Raw genomic sequence first — 19,842 nt, forward strand, 5'->3', positions numbered from 1 at the left:
ATATGTATTGGACCATTAAAAATAAGTATGTAGGGGCAACAGAAAATGGAACAAAGGGCATATGCTTGAGAGAGACTGTAGATGTAGGACTGCAACTGATTACATATGGAGGTGAGAGAAAAGAAGCACCGGGCATTTGAATCTGGGTGACCAAGTAAATGGTGAAAAGATGTTAGAAACAGGAAAGCCAGGGGAAGCAATTTGGGAGACAGGTATTAAGTTTGGTTTTGGAAATGTTGAATTTGATAGGATAGCAGGATACCCCAGGGGAGGTGTCCAGGAGGTAACCAGGCTTGGAGTTGAAGGAAGAGATCAAAGGTAGAAAGACAAACTTGGGTATCATCTGCATAAAAGTGATGGTTGAAGCAGTGAGTAAATGAGATTGTCAAAGAATGCTGTAGGCAGAGGAGATAAGAAGGCAAGGACAGAGCCTTAGGAAATGTCACATTTAAGTGTTCAGAAGAAGAACGAGCCTGCTCTTCATACGTCTAAGCACATACATATAGTGTATATATGAATATATACGTATAGAGAGAGACAGAGAGAGAATTCTTAGAATGATAGGAGAATCAGGAAAGTTCATTGTCACAGAATCCAAAAAGAGAGACTGTCCAAAGGTAGGTGATGGTAAGTAGTATCAAATGCTACAGAAACATTAAGGTGGATGAGAAATGAGAACCAAATCTCTCTTATATCGCTTTCCCTCAACTCCTTCGACATATGTCTTGGATTTTTTGAGGACAGTCCTAGTAATTTCAGGAAAAGTAGGAAAGCTCTTGAATGCAATTTTATAGCAGGGAGTTTTTCTATGATAGTATGTCCCAAATTTTGTTATGGAAAATATGAGGTCACCATATGTACAACAGACTTTTTGGTATACTGAACATGGGAATTTTTTCTTCTTCCCAGAATTTGTTTTTGCTTTGGATGCATCTGACGAATTCTTAAAGGAGAGAGTCATGAATCTTCCTGAAGCCATTGTAGTTGGAACCCACTATGTCCAGGATAGATTCTTGAGATCACTCAGTAACTTTCGTGATATAAATACCGAAGATGAGACTGTTTACAACTATTTTGATGAACTTGAAGTCCATCCACACCACATTGGTAAGGAATGAAATTAAATGCAAATATACAGTTTTAGGAAAACTATTTGATTAATGCATTAAATGCAAATTCCTGTGCCAACTTCAGTTCCTGAATCACCTGGGGACCCACAATGATAGTGTTTGTGGAAGCTTACATTATACTATTCTTTCATGTATATGAAAAAATAAAAGTATATTATATACAAAGTAAATGTGAAGTAATTAACAGAGGTAAGGAAACTGACCTCCAGTGGTAGATGGGATGATCAAGATAGATTTCTTATAGGAAATAGCCCTTGAGCTGAATTTTGAAAGAAGTTCAGTATTCGAAGAGTCAGAAGTGAGGTTGGAATATGTTCCAGACAAGGGGATTGCCTATGCAAAGGCCTGGAGATAGGAGATAGATATGGCTGTATACCAGGAAAAGCAAGAAGGCCAGTTTGGCTGCACTTTAGAGTGATCGAGGGCAGTAATGCCCAAGTCTGCAATGGTAGATTGAGGCCAGGTTGAAAGGTCTTTACTTACCAAAGAGAGGAGTTTGCATTGTAGCTTCTTGAGTAGGGGAATGGCATGGTAAGATGCATGCTTTAGAAATATCATTTCGACAGCTTCATGGAAGGTGGATTAAAGAGGGTAAATACTTGTGGCAGGGAGACCATTTAGAAGGCTTTTGCTATCATCTGTGTGAGATGTGATGAGGGCTGAACTAGGCTGGTGTTTGAGGCACAATCCATGAGACTTGGCAACCTATTGGATGTGGAGGTAGTGAAGGGAGGTGAAAGAGAGTAAAGGGTTGTGAGTGATTCTTAAATCTGAGGGACCAGAAGGAACATGGTACCTTTCAAAGAAATAAGAAGGCTGGGAAGAGAGATGGGTTTTGGGGGAAAAGAATGGATTCTATTTTGGATATGTTGAATATGAACTGCCTATAGGACTTATCCAGTACCTATTTGGTGATAAGGCTCAGGATACAGTGGAGATGTATATATAGATCTGGTAGTCCACTGTAGAGAGATAATAATGGAACTCGTGGGAACTGATAACATCCCAAGTAAGAGTCCATAGGGAAAAGATTAGAGGACCTAGGATTGAATCACGTCATACCAGTGGGATGTGGATGAGGATTCTACAAAGGAGGTAAGAAGATTACAGACAGGCAGAAAGAAAACTAGGAGAAAACAGAACCGGTGTCTAGGAGAGAATGGGCAACAGTATGAAATGCTTCAGAGAAGTCCTGAAGAGAAGGGCTGAGAAAAGGTCATTGAGGCTGGCAGTTAGGAAGTCATTTGTAACAGTTGAATGATACAGTCTGACCCCAGATTACCAAGGGTTGGAGATCTCTACCAAAATTATTCTGTTTTTACTTTGTATATACTTATGTGTGTACAGTGTTTCCCCTAATGGAATGCAGCTTGGATATTAAGCAGGCCTCAAAAACCCAGGAAACTGATGTTCAAATTCTGCCTCTAACACAAACTGTGTCACCATGGGCAAGTCACTTAACATCTCGGTGCTCTCTGCAACTCCAAGACTGTGGGTTCCTGAGAACATGCTCAACTGCTTTGGAAGAGGGAGTTTCCTTATCTGAGAGTTCCATATATCACATCAAAGAAACCACAAGACTATTTCCTATAACAATCTCTACTGCCTGAAACGTAGTAGACACTTGATAAATGCTTCTAATGAGTTTCACTACCTCTATACTCCCTCCCACAAACTATTTTACACCCTGTTGTCAGATTAATCTTTATGTATAGATCCAGTCTAATCCTTGGCTCCTAACATAACTGACTAACTCTCCCTGGCTCTCATTTTATTGCTCTTAAATAAGGAGAATAGGACAGATTATTATTAAGGACCTTTCCAGCTTAAAAAAAAAAATCTTATTCTATGAAATGTTAAAATTAGTACGAGGCACCTTTTCTCCTGAACAACACTGAAGACACAAATCTAAGTTCTTAACTCTTTACTTCTTATTTATCTAGATTTCTTGCATATTGCAATTAATTAACTCACTTTATATTAGTATATCTTAGATTGGTGGGAGGAGCCTGGTGGCTTTATAATTTAGGAAGCACCCAGTTCTATTTGATTGAATTCGAGAAACACCCTAGTTTTATCAACCCAGTTACAAACTGCCTCTTAGAATGAATGATGTCTGCAGCTGAATAGTCTCATCTATTTTATGTAAACTTTTGTTAGATCAGTTTAAGAGAGTGACATTTTCTGACTTTGTCCACACAATCTTGTGGCCCGCCTTATTTGAAACAGCCTCCTCTACACTGATTTCACCCAGAAGATTTTAAAATAAGAAGCCCTGGTAAATGTTTTGCTTCAATAATAGCAGTGAACTGGTTCCTATTTATTCCTATTTTTAGTTAGTATTATCATTACCTAAATGCTGAGGAGTTGTCTCTTTACTCTCCGCAAACCAATTTGCTAAAGAGGTTATAGATTGTTAAAAATTATTATTGTCATCATAATCATCATTATTGAAATTATTCTCAATGGTGAGAAAAGCTCAAATAATGAGAAAACTTGCGTAGAAGTCAAACTGAGAGGAACAGGAGTTGATGTAGTGACAAAAGAGAGAAATTCCACTAAGAGTTATAGCAACTAGAACTGAAAATTAGCAGTTATTCATTTTCCTGAATATTGACTTAACAAATATGGACTAAACATATGCAATATTAACAAACTTCTATGACATTTTAGGATTTAAGAGGTCTTTTATTCACAACAGCCCTGTGAGGCAGGTCCTTCAGTTATTCCTCCTCTACAGAAAAGGAAACAGGGCAGAATGAAGTGACATACCTCAGGCCATGAAAGAGTAAATGTTTCAGGAACCAGGAGATGGGCGAAGAAGACCAGTCTTCCATACTATCTGACCAAAAGCAGAGCAACACTTGAGTACGCATATAATTCACAGAATTATTATTTCACTCGTGATCTTTCTTTTCTCTAAAATCGAAAGATGTAGGAAAATTTGACCATCCTCAGAATAAACTTGCCATTGGGCAGATTATCAAAGACATTGGAGCACCTCGAAACTATGGCTTAACAGATGAAGAAAAAGCAGAAGAAGAGCGGAAAGCTGCAGAGGAACGCATAGCAAAGGAGGCTGCAGAGGAGGCAGAGCGCGAGCATAGGGAGGCTATTGAAACAGCAGAAAAGATAGCACGTTGGGAGGAGTGGGTAAGTTGTTTTATTTTCTTTAATAGATACTTTTTTTTTTAAACATCACTGTCACTTCTCCATAGGTGTCCTTCTCTTTCTAGCTTTCCCTCCCTCCTTACCCCCACCCTTTTAATAATCTCTAAATACTAGATAGTTTATTTTGTTGCTTGTGCTTTCTTTGGCAACAGTATTTATTTACCTTTTTTGTGTTTCCCTTTCATAGAGTATTTGGAAACCAAATAATTTGCTCACTTTTTTTAATCTTTTTTAAAAATTTGTTTAGTATTTTATTTTTCCCCAGTTACAAGCAAAAACAATTTTCAACTTTCATTCTCAAAACTTTGAGTTCAAATTCTCTCCCTTCCTCCCTGCCCTGTGCCCCCAATTGAGAAAGCAAGCAATTCAATATATAGTCAGACAAAATATTCCCATAATAGTCAATCACACGTTTTAAAGAAATGCTTCAAATGCCTCTCTTTTACAGAATACCTATCTTTTTTTTTCCATTGATAGGTTCATATTTCCAGAGTATGGCATTTTGGATTACATCTTGAGTTCCTTTGCCTTTCAGAATTTATTTTCCATTATGTTCTGTAGTTTCTGGAGGGTACAGAATAGTCTTGTGTGATTCAAATTTCCTTTTCTTTACATTTGAAGATGTTTCTCCTGGTGGCTTTACAGAATTTGTTGTTTATTATTAGAATTGTTTCAATTTAACTGCTATGTGTCTTGGGTTTATCATTTTAGTGAAAGGTACTTCATTCCTATCCTTTTTAGTCATATTATCATAAATGAATACTATGCCGGTTGGAGATTTCTGCGTCTCTCAGTCTAATCAATTTTATTAATTGTAGTATTAATATGATATACTAAGCTTATAATTTTGCCAGAGTCAAATCACCTCCACATTTCTGGCATAAATCCAACCTGGACATAAAAAAAACATGTTGCTCTAACCTCCTTATTACTATTTTATTTTATATATTTACATCTGTAATTCTTAGGCATTATGTTAGGTCTGTAGTTTTCTCTTTTTTACTTTTTCTCTCCCGAGTTTGAGGGTATCAGGACCATCTTTGTCTCACAGAAAGAATCTGGTAAGGGATCTTCTTTCTTAATTTTATGAATACTTTATATAAAAGGGATTGTTTGTGGCTCACTCAATTTAACTCTCTGAGACCTTATTTTGAATCTCTATTTTATTTTCCATTTTGTTAATTGAGATATTTATATTTTGTAAATATTCATCTTACTATTGGCATATAGTAGTATCTGAAAATATCCTTTAATTCTTCTCCACCATTGTGAATTCTCTCTTTTCATTTTTATTTTGCTAGTGTGGTTTTCCTTTCCTTCTTGTATCAATTTGTTTAGAAATTTGTTTATTTTATTGGGCTTTAAAAATTTTCCCCTTGTATTTATCACTCTTTGTCTTCCGTTTTCCTTCTTCATTGATGTTCAGGATTTCTGATCATTGTGCTTATTTGGGGGCACTGATTTGTTGATCTTCTAGGGTTTTTTTCAGTTGCTTATACAATTTATTCATCTTCCCTTATTTTCTGCAAGTGTTTAGAAAAGTAAATTTGCCCCATTAGGACTGCTTTAACTGCACGTCACACATTCTGGTACTTGTCTCATTATTATAATTATATATTGTTTCTATGATTTGTTCTTTAACCCACTTATTCTACATAATACGAAGTGCCCATTTAATTCTGTGTCCTTTGTTCATAGTTTCCTTATTGACTGTAATTTTTACTGTTACGGTCTACAAAGGATGTGTATAGTATTTCCAACCCTCTGATTTGTTTATGCCCTAGCACATGGCTAGTTTCTTTATTTCAGTTTTTGTTATGAATTTAAAAATTAATAAACATGAACATTTTCATAAACAAAGAATAGAAAAAGAGGATGGATAAAAACTATGAATCTCTATTCTGTTGATGTTTTAAATGTTTCACTAGCGTTCTTTTTCTTTTGCGTCTTTGTCACTATCTTATCACCGCTCTCCCCTTGTCACAAATAAGTATAGTCAAGCAAAACAAATTCACACATTGATTATATCTGAAAGTATTTGTCTCATTACTGTATATGCCTAGAGATTCCCATTCTTTCTGCCAAGAGATGGGAAATATGCTTAAGTCATCATTATTTTTGAGAGGTGATATTACTTTGATCAGACTTCTTACGTCTTTCAAAATTGTTTTCCTTTAAAATATTGTAGTCATGATATATTCTCTTGGTTCTACTCACTTAACTCTATAACATATCATAAAAGTCTTCTCAGTTTTCTCTGAACCCTTTCATTATTTCTTATGGAGCAATAATATCCCCTTACAATCATATATCATACTTTGACCATTCCCTAGTTGATAGGTGTCCCCTTTATTTTTTTTTTGCTTCAAAAAATGCTGCTATAAATATTTTTGTATGGATAGATCCTTTCTTTCTTTGAGTGTTTAGTATACTTCTAGTTGTGGTGCCACTACGTCAAAGAGCATGTACAGTTCAGTAATGTTGAGAGTATGGTTCCAAAATATTTTCTGGAATGGTTCAACCAATTCACAATTCTACCAACAGTGCATTAATGCGCTTTTCCTCCTACATCTCCTGTAACAATTGTCATTTTCCATTTTTTGCCATCCTTATAACATGACACTTTGACTCCTAACCAGACTTCCAGACTCCTTAGGTCATACCTCCTCCTGCTCCTGCCTGATGTGAGACAGGTTTCCTGTGGTCTCAGATAATGCCAGAATGCTAGTTGCCACAAGGTCAGCCCTTGAGGAATACTCTTGAACCGTCAAATCGCCTGCCTCCTTCACCTGAATCTGTCCCTGTCCACTGATCCTCTGCCCAGAAGTTTTTAGCATATTCCTATTCCTTTGTACTCTTTGCAATTCAGTAATTCTGAACCTCTGGTTGCCAGTGAACAGACTTAATTCCCTATCCCAAGCGTCCCCTCTCTTATTCCTAAACACCTCAACCTTCTATCCCATTCAGTGACCTATTCTAGATCTAGTCACCTCTTCCACTGTGCCTTCTGGAACACCTGCTCCATAATAAGCAAACTTCTTTCATCCTAAACTTCTTCCTTTCTTCCTCCTTCCATCATTTGGCACTCAGAGACCTCCTGATGACGTTGCTTCCCTAGCCACCCTTTCTTTCATTGGCAGCACTTTCTCTCCTATCTTCCTGACTCCCTGGTCCTGATGGTAGAGTCAGGATACTTCTTGATTTCCATTACCAGATTCTCCTGCCCTCAACCTTTCCTCCTTTGAGGTTCATGCTATCCATATTTACCACCCAATATAGATCTTAATGGTTTTTAGCAAATGGTTTCCAGCAGATTCTTTTCCCCCTCCCTCAATGAGTTAAATACCTAGGTGACAGTCTTTTTCTCCATTCTAGCTCCTGCCCTCATACAAGGGAACTTAAACAAACAGTGATGTTCTCTCAAATAACCCGGCATCTAGTTGGCACAGTGGATAGAATGTGGGCCCTAGAGTCAGGAGGACCTGAGTTCAAATGTGGCCTCAGATACTTACTAGCTGTGACCCTGGGCAAGTCACTTAACCCTGTTTGCCTTAGTTCTTCATCTGTAAAAAGAGCTGGAGAAGGAAATGGCAAACAATTCCACTCCAGTTTCTTTGCCTAGAAAATCCCAAATGGGGTCACAGAGAATCTGACACAATTAAAACAATTCAACAACAAATACCCTCGCTTCTCAGTTCTCTAGTGTACTCAATTCTGCTTAAGTCATACAAAGAGATGGACTAGAGGTAAATATACCCTTCAACTCACCTTCACCAGAAAATATTCTGCATCCATGTTCATGAATTCTAAATTTTCTTTATGTGATTGTAATCTTATATTTATTATTCTACTTTTCCTGATCCTTTGTGACATCTAACCTTGTTCTTCCTGTTTACTATTACCTCCAATCTCTCTACCCTCCAGTATGTTCCCAGTCCATAATCTCTGTGTTGAGTAACAAAGAAGCACAGTAAAGCAAAACAGCTTTTGCCATATTTTCAAATGTATGTCTCATTCTTTTTTTACTTTCATTTTTAAATTTTTCAGTAACAAAGAAGCATAGTAAAGCAAAACAGCTTTTGCCATGTCTGCAAATGTATATTTCATTCTTTTTTTTACTTTCATCTTTTAAAATTTTCAATTCCAAATTCTCTTCCTCCTTCCAGCCCCTTCCCCATTCATTGAGAAAGCAAGCAATATAATATTCATTATACATGTGAAGGTATGAAAAATATTATTTTGGGGAGATTTTTTTCCCTATTTTTGCCAACAGTTTAATATTGGAATTAATTGTTTTTTGAAAGTTTGATAAAATTCATTTGTAAATGTATCTGGTCCTGGGTTCATTTTTTCTTTGAGAGTTCTTTTATGATTTATTTATCCTATTTCTTTTTCTGAGATTGGTTTATATAAATTCTCTATTTCTGGTTCTAATAATCTGAGAAGTTTGTATTTTGTACATATTCATTTTAGATGAATTTATTTAATTTTTCAGCTTTGTTATGTAACCTGAAAAAAAATCCCTTTATTTCCTCTTCATTTGTTGTAAATTCTCCTTTTTCATTTTATATTTTGGCAATTTGATTTTCTTTTTAAAAATCAGATTTGCCAGCCTTCCATTCTGTTAGTTGTAAAATTTTTCTTTATTTTTTTTTCTTTTATTTGTCTTTATCAATTTTACATATCAGTTCAATGGGAGGTGGGCAGTTTGAGTGAGAGGCAAGAGAGATTGAAGGATCTGTAGCTCTGCTATGAGGAGTGGAATAAACCGTGTAGATCCTACCCGAGTGAGAGAGAAACCATGATTGTTCAAGTATATTAAGAGGGATGATTTAAAAGAAAAAAGGATGATTTTACTATTTCCTTCCCAAGCTACTTCTTATCTTCTTTCTCTCCCCAGTCCGTAGATAGAGAGTTCCTGTTCCAAAACTTCAGTTAGAAGTGTTAAAATTTCATTTGTAATACATTTAATTAGATTGAAAGCCACCTAGATAAAACTTAATTATCATTGTTCTGATCTATGTGTTTCATCTTTTGTGAATATAAGGTACTATGAAAAGAAACAGAGCTACTTAGGACAAGCTATACAGATTAATGTAAAAAAAGACAGAGGCTTAGAGCTTCTGTTTAAATCATAGATTTTATCTCAATTGGGATCTTAGAAGAGCAAACATTAGTAATTGTTATATGTGATAAACTTCTCCAAAGTAGAGGAAGATCAAGTAGTGTATCTATATAGCGGGGCTTGGCTACAGAATTGATTTCCTGTTATCCTCTTCCATGCCTGCTCATAGAGCTCTTACTGCTGGGATGGAGCTGAGGCAGAAGGGAGTGAAAAAAACACCATGCCAACATTCCAAGGATGTGGGATACCCAAGAAGTAGCCAGCCACGTGGATACCTAAGCCCTTCACTGGCATTTAACCCCATTTCAAATTGCTCAAATGCATTTCTCTTGAATCTTGTGTTTGCACGTCAGAGTTTCTACTCAGTTCTTGTCTTTTCATCAGGTATGCTTTAATTTCTCTGTTCCACTCAAGTTTCCTGTTTTCCTTTGTCTTGTATGTTGTTATTCTTGATTGTAAGCCTGTATTTTTGGCCTTTTGGAATATTGTTTTCCAGGGTTTCATGTCATTTTAAGTAGAAGCTACCAGTTCTTGTGAGATCCTGACTGTGGTTCCTTGAAATCCTTGAAATCTTTCTTTCTGGATGCTTGATGCATTTTTGCCATGACATTCCTAGTGTTTCCAGTGAGGGGTTTCTTTTAGGAGGTAATCAGTGGATTTTTTTTCTATTTTCATTTTGCTATCTGGTCTTTCTAGATCTGGCCACTTTTATTTTATAACATCTTGAAATTTGCATCTAGCTGGGTTTTTTTTTAACTTCACAGTGATTTTTAAAATTCTCTCTTTGACCTGTTTTGCAGGTCAGTTGTTTTTATTAGAAGATCTCTTGCATGTTCTGCTAATTTTTCAATCTTTTGACTTTGTTCTAACATTTCTTATTGTCTCATGGAATCATTGAGTTATTTTCTTCATTCTGTTTTTCAGCAAGTTCACTACTTTGCATAAAGTTTTCCACCGTCTACCCTAGCTATTCTTCTCATTTTCCCCATAAGAGCCCTATTTTCAATTCTAATTTCACTTGTTAATTCTTGGTCCATTTCTTCCAGACATTCTTGTAATCCTTGAGCCCTTGTACTACTTGTCACTTTTCTGGGTTAACCTCTTAGTCTTCTCTCAACTCGGATTTTCTTTATTATTCTATTTGATATTTTCTTCTATTTGCTTATATCTCCAACTTTAGTTTAGGGAATAGGACTTTGTACTATGGCCAGGTTCTGTACCCACCTGTATTCTTGGATTCTTGGATTTTTGGACCCCCTGTTTGGTCCTTTTTTTCTCTCTAGTCTTGGTACTACTGCTGCTAAAGTTGTGAATGGTTCTAGGCCCTCCCTTCTTCCCCAAACTCTGGCTTTTGTTTTAATTTCATGATGACCCAATGTGGGTACTGGCCTCAGCCTGTCTCTCTCTCCTACTTGAGCAATTAGCAGTAGATGGTAGTTCTGTCTCCTACTGTGGCCTTGGCTGGGCTCAATCAAATATTAGAGATTGCTTTGGCTTTAGGCCTCCTACAGTGCCCCCGGTCACAGGTACCTTTTATTTAAATGGGTTCTTTCTCTTGCTATGACTCTGAGTTGCTCCAAGACATGCGTTGTCTGACCCTGTATTCCTATGTAGTGAGCTCTGGGGATTGGTCTATCCTTTCCTCCTGCTTTGGTTGGCCAGCGTAAAGATCCCATTGGCATTGGACCCTACTCATCACACCATATGCTGGCATCTCCTGGAATATCTCTACTTAGTGCCCTTTGGCTTCAAGCTTAAGTTAACCAGCGCTCCTGGCTAGCTTCAAAGTTTGATAAAATATCCTCGATCTAAAGGGTGAAATGGTCCCTCTTTATTAGTTTATGCTGGCTTTCACCCTTTCCTGACATGACCCTTCTTTGTGTAGCCTCAGGCTTATGGCCATCAATAAGATGGCCATACAATAAGTATAGTTCTAGACCAGAAGTGGGGAACCTGCAACCTCAAGGCGGCAGATGGCCCTCTAGGTTCTCAAGTGTGGCCCTTTGACTGAATTCAAACTTCAGTCAAAGGGCTGCACCTCAAGTTAAGTTTGGATTCAGTTAAAGGGCTGCACTTGAGGACCTAGAGGGCCACACTTGGCCTTGAGGCTGCAGGTTCCCCATCCCTGGTCTAGACTCAGTGGAGTCCTGCTGATATTTCTCTTTGGTCTTCTTGATCATGTTTTTAATCTTCTGTCCTTTTAGATCTTTGCTGGAGTCTACGTGGGAGGGCTGAGCATCTCAACAGCCTCTCGTGTTACTATCTTAACTATAAATCTCCTATATGGTCAGTTTTTATAAAGGTATGATGTAGTGCTAAAATATTGCCATTCAATAATTACCAAAAGACTATTATATTTAATTTTTATAATACATAGTGCTAATCCTTAATTTCTTTCTTGATTTTCTTTCTGTTATATTTGTCTAAACCTGAAGAGGATAGTTTTAGAAAAACTGGGAAGACTTGTATGAACTGAGGTAAATGGCTGAATCAAGAGAACAACTTAATACAGTAACGATGAAAATATGCGGAATTTTAACATTGGAAAGATTCTTGGCAGCCATCTATGCCAACCCATACTCAACAAAGATCTTCATTGATCCTTACTATGACATGCCCTATAAGTGTTGGTTATTCAGCAGCTTCTGTTTAAAGGCCTCCAGTGAGGAGGACACTGCTACTTCCCAAGTTCATAGGAGCATAGAAACTCGTTCCACTTTTGGATACTTCTAATTATAAGGAAGATTCTCTTTACATCAAGCCTAAATTTGCCTCTTTGCAATCTCCACTCTTTATTTCTGGTTCTTCCTTTGGGGGGCCAACTAGGATAAGTGTAATCTTTCTTCTACATAACAGCTCTTCAAAAACTTGAGGACAGCTTTCATTTTTTTACCTCTGAGTCTGGCCTTCCTCATTTTAGAGATGAAGAAATGTGCCTAATGTCACATAACTACTCTGGGATTTGAGAACCTATTACAAAGAATTAATGTCTTTTTAATCAATTTTAAATGAAATTTCTATTTTTTAAATCAATAAAAATCATTTTTTTCCTTGTACCTCTCCTCTCCACCTGCTGAGAAAAAAAATGAAACCCATTATAAACATGTGTAGTCAAGCAAAACAAATTCCCCCATTAGCCATGCTAAAAATATGTTCTTGCACTCTTGAGACCATCACTCCACTGTCAGGAATGTGGTAGTTTGCTTCATTGTGAGTCCTCTGGAATTGTGATTGCTCATTGCTTTTATTAGAGTTCTAAAGTCTTTTAGAAGTGTCCTTATAATAATAATATTATTATGTAATTTGTTCTCCTAGTTCAGCTCATTTCACTCTATCAGTTTTTTTTAAACTATGCCCTTTATCATTTGTTGTAGCACAATAGTATTCCACCACATTTATATACTCGAACTTGTTTAGCTGTTCTCTAATTGATGGGGAGCCCCTCAGTTTTAAATTCTTTGCCACCTCAAAAAGAGTAACTATAAATATTTTTGTACATAGGGATCTTTTTCTTCTTTTATCTCTTTGAAGTACGGACCTAATGTTGGTATCACTGTGTTGAAGGGTATGCATGGTTTAATACTTTTGGGGCATAGTTTCAAATTGCTTTCCAGACTGGCTGGAACAGTTCACACTTCCCCCAAACTGCGTGAATGTACTTGTTTTCCCACAGCCCCTCTAGCACTTGAACCCATTTTTCCAGCATTTTCCTTTTTTGTCAACTTTGCCAGTCTTATGGGTGTGATGTAGAACCTTTCTGTTGTTTTAATTTGTATTTTCTAAGTGTTAGTGATTTAAATCATTTTTCCTATGACTATTATTGATAATTTGGATTTCTTTCCTGAAAAGCACCTGTTCATATCTTTTGTCCATATCAATTGGGTAATGACTTTTGTTCTTGTACATTTAAATCTGTTCCCTATATTAATCAGGTATTTATTGTGTCTGTTCAATACTATTAAATGTTGTGAAGGAAATGTTATATAGGAGATAATTAAAATAGATTAGTCAGCAAATACTTACTGCGTGCTGCCTGCTAGGGCCAGGAGGGTGTGCTGTAGTAGAAAGAGTGCTACATGCTGAGTCAGAAGACTAATGTTTGAATCACTGCTTGTACAAATACTGTCACATCCTACTCTTGGGAATGTTCTTAGCTTGAGGTTCAGAACTCTTCACAATGTTGCTTGTGAGCCCACACAACTGTGTTTCTCTTACTAACCAACTAGAGGTCACGTTAGCTCAAAGCAAAAGACATTTAATTAAATAGGATAGCAAAATAAGTGATAAGAAAGACTCCCTGTCCACATAAGGGTACACTCTCCCACTATTGGGAGAAGGGACAAATTCAGAGAACATTGTGGGCAAGGAATATGCATAAAAGGGAAATGTGCATAAAAGCGAGGGATGTGCATAAAGGGACACACATAATAAAGAACAAAAGTGGCCCTGGATTACCAGTGATCAGAAGTTATAGCTCTTCTGGAGTGTTTCTCTTCTTCAAGTGTTGCTACTTGCTTTTTCAACAGAGTTGAAAATGTCTACTGGTGATATCATCGGGCTGTGAGCCACTCCCCTGAGGTTAAGGTCGTCTGATGACTTCTCTGTTTGGTGTCTCTGCTACTGCTCCTTTTTGTCATTTGTGGGCCTTCAGCTTTTAACTGTCTTTTCCCCTTTGTGGTATTATGAATAGATTGGGAGTGCTCTATCCACTCATGACATCAGAACACTTAAGCCTCTCTTTTGAACTTTCTGTCTTACACTGCTACATGAAGGGTTCAATCAGATTCTTTGACTTAGAGAAAAAAATTCCTTTCAATATCTTTTTTTTTACTCCCATGCATCATTTACTATCTCTTACCAGGAATGAGACTGAAAGGGGTTAGATGGAGCTATTAACCTTTGCCCTGTAGGTAATAATAACTCTTCTCCATATGCTTAATCCCTAGGGCTTATGAGTATGGTGTAGCACTCTATCCTGAGTCCTGTCCTGTCCACATGATCTTATCAGCTCAGCTCAGTGGGTTCACTTTCCACTTTTATGTAGCTGACTCCCAGGCAGATACATGGGTACGAGTGTATGTGTATGTGTGTGCGTGTATCCATGTAGGTAGAGATATATAGATATACATGCGGATATAGATAACCCTATTCACTCTCCTGAATGCTGTCCCTGTATTGCTAGCTGCCTTATACATCTCCAACTGATGTCTGGTAAGCATATCAAAGTTTCCATGCCCAAAACAGAGCTTATGATCTAGCCTGCCAAACCTGTCCCTTTTCCTGAATTCCTTATTTCTATTGAAGGCACCTCCATCCTGCCAGCCATTCAGGTTTACAACTTTAGACCCTTCCCTTTTCCTCAGCCAATCAGTTGCCACGTATTATTATTTCTACCTACACAAAATCTCTCACATGTAACAACCTCTCTTCATTCACACAGCCATTACTCTGGTTCAGGCCCTGATTATCTCATTTCATCTAGATATTACTGGAGCCACCTAATTCGTCATCCAGCCCAAAGTGATATTCCTGTAGCATAGGTCTCACTATGTCCCTCTCCTTTTCAAGAAGTTCCCATAATTCCCTCTTGCCTCCAGGATCGAATGGTCCACTCTGTTTGGCATTTAAAGCCTTTCCCAACCAGGCTCCAGTCGGCCTTTTCAAGTGTGTTATTCCTCTTCGGGCAGACGGCATTTGTCCAGAGTGGCCTGCTCGGTGTCCACCAGTGCACAGTGTTCCATGTTATATCTCCATGCCTTTGCAGAGGCTGTCACCCAGGCCCAGAATGCACTGCCTCCCATCCTTCTGTTTGGGTTTTGTCTTTGTCCAGTCCCTAGCATAGTGTCTGTCGCACAGTAGGTATTTAATAAATGCTTTTTGAATGAATGGACTGTTGTGACCCTCAGCATAACACCTTGACTCTCAGATTCAGTTTCCTTTTCTATGAAGTAAAGATAATAATACTTAAAATACCTACTGCATGAAGCTGTTTTGAAGGAAATGCTTCATAAGTCTTCAAAGATGTTGAGTAGCGAGGCCTGTGCCAGTCATTAGAGTCAAATATATAAATAATAATACCTAACACTTACATGACACTTTACGTGTTATAAAAATCCCCTGCCCTATACAGTCTATTTTTGGAGACAGGTCATACACATATGAAACATAAATACATTGCTTCTAGAGTCAAAAGACCTAGGTTCAAATTCTGTCTCTGCTACTTATGACCTTTAGGACCTTTAACAAGTCACTTGACATCATCAGACCTTAGTTTTCTTAACTATAAAATAAGTAGGGCTTGGACTAGGTGGCATCTGAGGTATGTTTCAGCTCTGAATCATGATCTTATGACTTAAATACCAAGTGTAATTGCAGCAGGAGTTTGCAGAAAAAAAAAAACCACAAGATCACTATCAGCTGGAGCTATCGTATTCATACCTAGTGTAAACCTTAAACGTGGATGGTTATTCGGATAGGCAGAGGGGCATAATAATAAATATAATAGCTGACACTTCCATAGTGCTTACATTTTAAAAGTATCCTTTACCAATGAGGCTTTTTAAAATTCTTATCACATTTTGTCCCACCTCAATCTGGTAATAACCTCCCACACCAAATTACCTATATTTATTTTGCATAAATTTACTTATAGATGTACGATGTACATCTGTACAATGTACATATGTCTTCTCTGATGGAACATACTCTCCCTAAAGGCGGGGGGGTTTCATTTTTGTCTTTACATCCCCACAGGTCTGCCACAGTGCTTAACACATAATAGGAACTCCATAAATGCTTGCCGATTGATAGGTTATGGCTGGTTATGGCTTAATAGCATATTATGAAGTATACTGTAGATACCCTGACCACAGTCTTTGAACCAAAAATTGGCACATGTAGTCTGACAAAAGATGTGGTGGTGTTATAAAATCAGATATAATTCAGTCAACTTTGAAGGGTGTGTTGTCCCAGAAAATCTGGGGGACATGATCACTGGAACTGTGACCTGGCACAACATTGGGGTGAAGTAGCTGCTTTGCATGATGACAGTGGCAAACAGAGGGAAAGCAGTGAAGGATCAGCCGTGACAATGGGCATTAGTCTTAAAGGAGTCTAAGCCGGATGGAGCCATCTACACCAGGTAGGTAATTTACATGGCTCAAGGCAGAAGATACAAGCAGACATTTACTGTAATGCATCAAGGGTTACTCAGTCACCCCCGTGAGGTATGTACTGAGATTATCCTCTTTTTATAGATAAGGAAACTGAGGCCAGGAGACGATAAGTGGTTTGTACAAGGTCACACAGATAAAAAGTAACCAAGACAGGTTTTGAAACTAGGTCATCTGATTCCAGATACAATGTTTTGTTTTTCTTCTCTACCACATGGCTAGCAAGTGTTTTATGGCCAGATTTGACTTCAAGTCTGGTATTCTGTTCATTATGTCATCCTGCGTTGGGGAGAATCTCAAGTAGGAACAGGAAGGGAAGAAGATAATGCTGCTCCCAAGAAGAGATATGAACCATCTTCTCTCTCTGCTCCCCTCCACCCGTGTGTGTGTGTGTGTGTGTGTGTGTGTGTGTGTGTGTGTATGTGTGCGGCGCGTGTTGGTGTACAATCTGCCTCCAAGGTCTAAAACATTCATTTTTATTCATTGATATTTGATACTTCATTGAGTTTTTTCTCAAATATTCTATTTGCAGAATAAACGACTAGAGGAAGTAAAAAGAGAAGAAAGAGAATTACTCGAGGCACAGTCTATTCCACTTAGAAACTATTTAATGACAAATGTGATGCCAACGCTCATGCGAGGCCTGAATGAATGTTGTAAGGTCAGACCAGATGATCCTGTCGATTTTCTGGTAAGGAAACAGTTAACTTTTACAAAAAAAATATGCCATCTTGAAAATAGATTTTAGAAAATGGATCCCTGAGTTCATTTCCATTATAGACAGAGGTCTCTAACCCATTCACTTTGTCAGTTTTTGTGGTGGACGTGTCCTTCATGTCTGTCCATATCCAGGCCTTTCCCTAAATCCTCCATTGAGCATGCAGCTCACACGCTGGAGGTGTCTCGATTGAAAACAAAGAACCTAAGTTAAATAATGTGGAGAAACATTTGTCATCATTTGGTTTAGAGCCTCAAATATATTTACAGCTTATATAGAATCTTAATTTTGTCATAATATTTTTAGTAATGTTGTCATAAAATCCCTAACTATTAATTGTATAAAAACATGTCTAATAAGAAATGCTTTGAAAATGGCTAATGTTTTCTTTTTATTTCAATTACAGGCAGAGTATCTCTTCAAGAACAACCTTGAAATGGAATGAAATCAAAAATGTTTCATGTTTTTAAAAAAACTAGAAAGAAATTTCATATAGTAATCTGAAAAATAGCTTTTAAAATATTTTTTGGTATTTGGGCAAACATTAGTTTTATTTCCCTGCAAACAAATGTTCTATTTATTTAGTAAAACCATTATTCTAAGCCACATGGTAATGAGTGACTTTTTCTTTGGCCTGGATCTGTAACTTCATCAGTACATGGAACTCCTCATGAGGAAATTTCCTCCACCAATGCAGATCAACAGCAGTTCTGCATTGTATAGTATTAGAGAGTTGCCTGGGGAACTGAAATATTAAGTGAGATATTAACTCATATAACCAGTTTGTATCAGAAGTAACACACAAACCCAGGTCTCCCCAACCCCAAGGCCAGCTCTCTTCTCAGCTTTTGTCTCCATAAATGACCAATACATGCAAAGCAGAATTTGAAAGGGATGTAGATGACGGGCTAGCTATAGGGAGCCCACATAGCAAAATATAGATCTCACAGCTTGTCACTTTTGTTCTTAGATTGTCACGAAATATTTTACACACCACTGATTACAGATACTATTTATTTACAGTATGAGGAAAAACCGAACTAGTTTTAACTCGGGTAGGTGAACTGATGGGTTTCTCTATTTGGTTTTTTTAATGAATAAAGCACCAGTGGCATTAAATGTACATTTTAAAATAATGACTAATACTTTTAACTCATAATAAATCAAACATAATTAACCTTCACTAGGAAATTTTTTTATACTGCAGTAAATACAGGGCAAGAATTCTAACATATATACATGAAATAATTGTAAACTTCTCAAGGGAAATATTCATGTAATGGTATATATGATTTGAATAAAACACTTATAATAAATGGAAATTTGTTTCATGTGTAATGGGGGTTGTACCTCATAGAGCATGTGTGGACATGGGCTTGCCAGAAGTTTGCTTTGTTGCTCTGGTCATTTCTGGGGAAGCGTATGCTTCTGAAGGATTTATTCCTTAGGGGTAACACAACAAACCTTGGGAAGACCCTTGGTTCCCCCCCCATAATGGCTAAAGAGGGAGGAGGCCGCATGAAAGCTGCACCAGAACTTTAAAGAGGGAGACTAGAACACAAATCAAACTAAAATTTTAAGTGATAAAAAGGTCCTGATCCTGTTCTTCATAGGTCAGGCTTCCCAAGAACTGAACCTGGTCCATATAAATACGTACAAAGCTGAGAGGATCCCTTTACAGAGTGGGGGAGGGCCTAGCTCCCTACCCCCTTTGAACCCAATAGTCGTTCCTATTGTCATACCTGGGGCACTTATCTGGAATCTGAAGGTCCAACTCCTATAAACTCCATTGCTTAATTCTTTTGGGGAGCCCCCTATGTGTTCTAGGCTCATCTGAATTTGCCTTCCTTTTCAGTTAGCTCCTTTTGTCCTACTGTGGTATGAGAATTGGAACTCAATTCAGATTGTCCGTTACATTGGCTGAAGCATGTGGGAGAAATGTCAGGTATTCTATTTGTTGCAGAAACCCAGAATTTTTTTTTTTGCAGGGGGGAAAGGCAGGGTAATTGGGGTTAAGTGACTTGCCCAAGTTCACGCAGCTAGTAAATGTGTCAAGTATCTGAGGTCACATTTGAACTCGGGTCCTCCTGACTCCAGGGCTGGTGCTCTACTCCCTGTGACACCTAGCTGCCCCAGAAAAAATTTTTAAAGGGGTAACTTCCAGTTGACTCCAAGTTTCTAATCCCTGTACAAAGATGCCGAATATGCTACAGGGTGTTCCTAAAGTCTGGACACATAAGCAAAAATGCATATTTTGAAATATTCGGAATATTAACAGACCTTAGCCCCCTTGACTTCTTTTTTTTTTGAGATATGCTCAAGGAGAAGGTGTACTCAGTGAAAATCACAGATGCAACACACTTGATTGAATGCATAAAGAGTGAGAGCTCACGTGAATCTTGCAAAACACATCAACCTTTGCATTGCAAATGATGGAAATCGTATTGAAGATGTTATTTGTTAACATTCCAATTAAATAAAATGTTGAAAAGTTCATTCATTTCATTTCTTGAAAATATGTGTTTT

General features: G+C 37.6%; 1 protein-coding gene across 1 annotated transcript in view; it reads left to right on the plus strand.

Annotated features, from left to right (window-relative positions):
- AK7 (adenylate kinase 7) overlaps positions 1–17,761 on the plus strand; it is a 99,427-nt gene extending 81,666 nt beyond the window's left edge. Inside the window, exons 15-18 of the mRNA XM_036748830.1 lie at positions 910–1,107; positions 4,063–4,283; positions 17,131–17,289; positions 17,723–17,761. Coding sequence (XP_036604725.1) covers positions 910–1,107; positions 4,063–4,283; positions 17,131–17,289; positions 17,723–17,761 — 617 coding nt within the window. The remainder of the gene's footprint in view (positions 1–909; positions 1,108–4,062; positions 4,284–17,130; positions 17,290–17,722) is intronic.
- The last annotated feature ends 2,081 nt before the right edge of the window (positions 17,762–19,842 follow it).

This window comes from Trichosurus vulpecula, chromosome 3, assembly GCF_011100635.1.
Source record: "Trichosurus vulpecula isolate mTriVul1 chromosome 3, mTriVul1.pri, whole genome shotgun sequence".
Classification (NCBI taxonomy): Eukaryota; Metazoa; Chordata; class Mammalia; order Diprotodontia; family Phalangeridae; genus Trichosurus; species Trichosurus vulpecula.